General features: G+C 39.0%; 1 protein-coding gene across 1 annotated transcript in view; it reads left to right on the top strand.

Moving 5' to 3' along the window:
* Positions 1-5,195, top strand: part of LOC125046024 (dentin sialophosphoprotein-like) — a 7,620-nt gene extending 2,425 nt beyond the window's left edge. Inside the window, exons 4-11 of the mRNA XM_047643616.1 lie at positions 305-544; positions 1,026-1,304; positions 1,453-1,621; positions 1,883-2,017; positions 2,268-2,412; positions 2,597-2,713; positions 3,475-3,613; positions 3,783-5,195. Of these exons, the coding sequence (XP_047499572.1) occupies positions 305-544; positions 1,026-1,304; positions 1,453-1,621; positions 1,883-2,017; positions 2,268-2,412; positions 2,597-2,713; positions 3,475-3,613; positions 3,783-3,918 (1,360 nt within the window). The 3' untranslated portion in view covers positions 3,919-5,195. The remainder of the gene's footprint in view (positions 1-304; positions 545-1,025; positions 1,305-1,452; positions 1,622-1,882; positions 2,018-2,267; positions 2,413-2,596; positions 2,714-3,474; positions 3,614-3,782) is intronic.
* The last annotated feature ends 436 nt before the right edge of the window (positions 5,196-5,631 follow it).

The raw sequence follows: 5,631 nt of genomic DNA on the forward strand, positions 1-5,631 counted from the left end.
TTAATCACTGAATTTTCTCTTCACTATTCTTTTCCTTTTCTGTAAGGTTATTTTGAGTATGTTGATATGTTTTTTTACTTTGTTTATCCTGTTTGGTCATTTTTATCTTTTTAATTTACTCCTGATTAATCAATTTTAAGATAATCAGAATAATAAAAAAAAAAAAAAACAGTATACAATATTTTTAAGTGTAAAGAAGATGCAGATTCTGATTCTTCTAGAAGAACAGAGTATCATAAAGAAAAGGCAGCTACGAGAGGGGAGACACTGAATGGGCTCATGAAGCTGACCCCCTCCCTTGCAGCAATGAGCGGGTCAAGAAGAAGCCCCCCTTGCGAGTGGTCCAGTCCCGCTTCAAGGCGGCTGCAGCTGCAGCAAAGAACAACAGTGGGAACAGCAGCAGCGGCAGCAGGAATGGGTCGAACAACAGCAGCAGCCTGGGCAGTCCCAGTAGTAGGAACGGCTGCCTGAACACCACCCTTGTTGGCGGGTCCTCGACTTTCGTTGCTGGGAACAAGGGACCCACCAAGGGGAGGCCAGTCAGGTACGTCTCTTGCTTGGGTACTTGGTCCTCTGGGTAGGACTGTCTGTTGTTTTCTTTCTTCTTTGGTGTTATTCTGTTAGTATTTGATAATGTATTCTTGGCATACCAGCTTGAAATATGGAATTGTTTATCCTAGATATATGGCATTCTTTCTGCTACATTCTTTACCCTTTTTCTTCATCCCTTTTCATTCCTTATTTGGAAATTGGTCGAATCATCCATCTTTTTATGTAGCCTAGTATATAATTAAACTTTTTCTGTGTTACCTTATTATGAATTGTACCAGGGCCTGTATATGTCCATTCTTGTCTTGGGGATTTGGTCTTTGATGAACATTCAGTTTTTCTACCTTGCTATGGAAGTGTGTTATTTTTTCCTCTTATGAATGCACTGGATGATATACGCATTAATTACTTGTATATTTGTTATTAAAAGAGAACCATAGGCAACATATTTACAGTACCTCCTCCTCCGCAAACAGAGCATCCATGGCACCAGCAGCGAGTGGGCCAATCAGCCGCTCAACAGTAAATATTGCAAAGACAGGGGTCTTGCCCAGTCGTGCCACAAATAAGTCTAGTCCACGTACGCAGGTCAGCCAGTCAGCAACTAATATTGCAAGCCACGGGCCCACAGGGATGACACGGCCTTCAAAACCCATGGCTGTGCGAGCTAACAGACACAAGCTGCATTCCACAGTCCTCAATGCAACAGTCCTTGGGGACAAAACACACAAGGAGGACTCAAGTAATGTTTTTAGGTAAGGCAGACTGATGTGAAGTTTTGCATTATTTTTGATAATTAGTAAGATTATAAATGGTTCCCAAACTCTCCACAATAGAATTTCAACTTCTGGACTTCAGTAGACTTACCTGAGATTTTAAGTTCACCTAACTTAAATTCCACAGCACAACGCTGGTAGGTGGAATGGCACCAGGTGGTCGTAACCTAGATTTGACGTGTGTGACCTTGCCTGAGCTCCCTGACATATCCGCTATTAGACTGGACAGTGTGAGCAATGAGAACAGGAGTGGTGACACTACTGTTTTGTCGTCTGTCAGTGAAAAAGACTCCACGGTAAGTGAAATACTTGTTCAGCTATGTAATTCTCAATGGCATAGAAATATAGTTCAAGAGAAGTTCCTTTAAAGAAAATGGTCTAATATCTTCATATTAAATTTGCCATGATTTTCTATATTGTAATTTTGACTTTGTGTCATTAGGGAGGACCATCTGTGTTACCATATATAATATAGACCTGTTTTAGAAAAGGAAACGAGAAAATTAGAAATTTATGTAAATACTGTGCTTTAACAGTATTATTCTGAATCCCAACAGCAAGACAGCAATGACTGCAGCATGCATGAAGTAACAGCAGAGGAACTGGAGCTGGAATACCTGCGTTATATGCAGTGGACGCAAGTGAACCTTTCCAGCAAGAGTGTCTTCCAAGATCAGATCAAGGATGCCGAGGTCTTTTATATGATATTTGTGTTTATACCATGGCTAAAGGTGTTAATATATTTATTCCCATTTAGATTAGTAAAAGAAATTTAATTACAAGAAAAAAAAGTGAAATGTAATTGTGTATTTGTCAGGTTTGAGATATATACACCTTAATTTACATAGAATCTGGAGAGTGCTTTTTCTGCTGCCAGTAATTGAATCTCATAATACCAGCAGTCAGAAGAAAGAGTAGTAATATTAATACTCTTGCTTCCAGACACAAATAATGTTCTTGGAGCAGCTGATCAGTGAGAAACAGAAGGAGCTGAGTGAGCGCAGGCAGATGACTGAGATAGTTGTTCACCACCAGCATGTTGCAGAGGCAAGGCAGAACCAAACAGAGTTACTTCAGAGGCTCATCGGTAGGTGTTTTGTTGCCACTGTATTTTATCTAACCGTTTTATTTTAAAGCATTATTTTTATTTATTTATTTATCATTTTTTATGAAGCAACTTTGATCATGCTCAATTGCCCAAATGTTGTATTTGGGCAATCGTAAGGGTGTCCCATATTTCTTATTTTTCCCTCCATGTTTCCATTCCTTAGATGCCCTTCCAGCCAGTGAAGAAGCCATGCAGACAATGAGCCGAGAATTAGAAAAATCTCTACACCAGGTTAAGATGGATAACCTCTATGTACCCGAGAACCACAAGCAGTACCGAGGTAAGAGTGTTGGAAAGGTATAAACAGGTATGAAGAACCTCAAGGGAAGAAAGGAAATAGATGCGTTTTGATAAATTCTTCACCAGAACTATATGAAGTAAGGTGAATGTTACATCAGTTGACAATAGTCTCACTCACTTCTCACACCAAAGTAACACCTGAAAATACTTTGTTGCTTAAGGTAGTGCATGGTTGAATCAGTTTGCAAAGTTTGTGATTTCTTCAACCGACTCCTAAGACATGTAAATGTGAGTGAAAAAGATGCATCTTCCCCAAACCCAAGGTCTTAAAAATATTAGGAAGTGTATGAATGGATAGAAAATTAAATTCAATGGTGAGGAGTTGCTCTGAAAGCACACTATGGTTAAATTACATATATGCTTAACTTGAAATGTATTATCTGGAATACAAATGACTTGCGTGGAGTCAGACATAAAGGGTATGTGAAGGGTTGTCACTCAGCAATGCCAGCTAAGTGACTTTTGCCTCATGGGTATTCCCACCTGTTGCTTTCCGCATGTTCATTCTGCTGGTCTTCCTGTATGCAGAGGGGCCACATATCCTTTCAGGCTAAAACTTTGTCAAATATTCATAAAACATAAATTGTACACATACTTTTCTTTAGGTTTAGATGCAAATTTTCAAATGTGTTTGCATGTTCTTTGTATACTTACAAGTTTTAAAAATCCATTAGAAATAAAATTTATGCTGACATATACTGATGATGGCCCTATCTATTCTTGCATATATGTTATTTGCAGATCAACTGTCAGATGCTTTGACCGACCAAGTTTCCCTTCTGAAAGACTTGGAGAGCCTGTTAGATACCCGTTCTAACCACCTTCAGTCAACCATCAGCCTTCTGGGAGAACTGCAAAACACAACACATCGCATACAACAGTTAGTTTTGGATTATGTCTCTTTGTTGGCGTTGTTATATGCGTATGTGTGTGTGTGGGGACAGGGACGGGATACATGTGTGTATTTGTGTTTGCACAACTAAATGTACAATAATGAGATTCCTGTTACACATAGGATATATGTAAATAATTTCTTTCCACTTCTCAAGGTGTGAGAATGAAGTCCACAAGGCAGCCAGACTCTCAGTCCAGGAGGCATCACTGCAGATTGGTGCCACACAGACCCAAGGGAATGGAACTTCATCCCACGATGATGACAGCTTCAATTTGGTGATTTCTGCTTAATGACCAAACCCATAAACAGAACCAAATATCACATCTAAAATATTGTTTAGGGTGGTTAAGAATGAGCCCTTCAGCCATCTTTGTTGGTTATATATACTCTTGTGTATTATTGTTATTTTTTCTTTTATTTAATGTGAGGTAATGATGCATAACTATTGCTGCTTTTAGATGCATTGCTTTGCTTTTGTCACAACTGGAAATATTTTTTTCATGCACAGGGCTCTACAATTGCTACAACAGAGTAATGTAAAGCAATCAGCTTTAGACCTGGCTTTTGTTATGCTGATACAAGATTTATGAATAGAAATTATTCTTGAAAATACTGACAGTGGCAGGAAAACTCAAGGTACAACAATAGTTAGTATATAGTGGCTTTTTCTACCATAATATCAGCATCAACATTCTTTACAGACTGCTTTCAAGGGGAGTTTTGTTGCTTTGGTTGGGAACAATAATAATGATTGCTCATCAGGCCAGGTATTCATTTGAAATCAGTAAGATAATATGGAAAAGTGCAGCTCAGGAAACCCTTTTCTGCAGTTTGACATGATCCAAAACAGTGTGTTAAATTAATGTGTGTGCATTGACCATACTGTATGTCAGTGCACATGTGGTTTGGCTTACTTGTCTCTCAACAGTAAGGAAATAGGTTTCCAGTTTTGCATTAGGTTGATCTGTCAGATTTGGAAATGCAAAATCATTGTCTTAAAATGTGATATGTATGCATTTTGTGCATATAGTGACCTGACAATCAGACGCAAAAGCTAACATAAACAAGTGTTACGCATTCCATGTTACCGAAATTCTTCGCAGAAAAAATATTATATGAGAGAAATAATGAATGAAACATAAGGGTTTCAAATAATATATTTTTGCAACTTGACAAGAGAGCTGAGTATATATTTTTCTTCATTTGTAGATAAGACATTTTGCTCAAATGGAAGAAGTATTTTTCAACATTCTTGTTTGTCTATATTTTTAATATGTAAAAAAACTATTCTTATTACCTTCTCTGCTTTCGCTTTCCATCCTCACATTCACAGTATATAGAATCATTCCATAGAATTATGTTTATATGAAACTAATAACTGTCTTTGGAATTATGTGCGAGCATAGTTGTTATAATAAGAAAAAAAAATAAAATACTTGTTGAAAAGGTGTGTTTCAATAATCATGTTTTGTTTCCGAAGATGATTGCAGTTTAAATGATTCTTAGACTATATTTGCATTAATGTATGTGATGTAAACTATGATGTTAACTTGTGATGTGGCTGTTTTAATGAAGATTATATATTAAACTGTGCCTATACCTCTTATTTCATCAAACATTTACTGTTTCCTATGTATATTGTACATCCTCCCTCTCCCTGCCTCCCTCTCCCTTCCTCTCCCTCCCTCCCTCTCCCTGCCTCCCTCTCCCTTCCTCTCCCTCCCTCCCTCTCCCTTCCTCTCCCTCCCTCCCTCTCCCTGCCTCCCTCTCCCTTCCTCTCCCTCCCTCCCTCTCCCTTCCTCTCCCTCCCTCTCTCTCCCTCTCCCTCTCCCTCTCCCTCTCCCTCTCCCTCTCCCTCTCCCTTCCTCCCTCTCCCTCCCTCCCTCCCTCTCTCTCCCTCTCTCTCCCTCTCCCTCTCCCTCTCCTTCTGTCAGATTGTGGAGAAGGACTATTATGCGGTATCAATACAATGCTACTCCATTCCTCCCAGAGGTCATCGTAAG

Source organism: Penaeus chinensis, chromosome 38 (genome assembly GCF_019202785.1).
Source record: "Penaeus chinensis breed Huanghai No. 1 chromosome 38, ASM1920278v2, whole genome shotgun sequence".
NCBI classification, from domain to species: domain Eukaryota; kingdom Metazoa; phylum Arthropoda; class Malacostraca; order Decapoda; family Penaeidae; genus Penaeus; species Penaeus chinensis.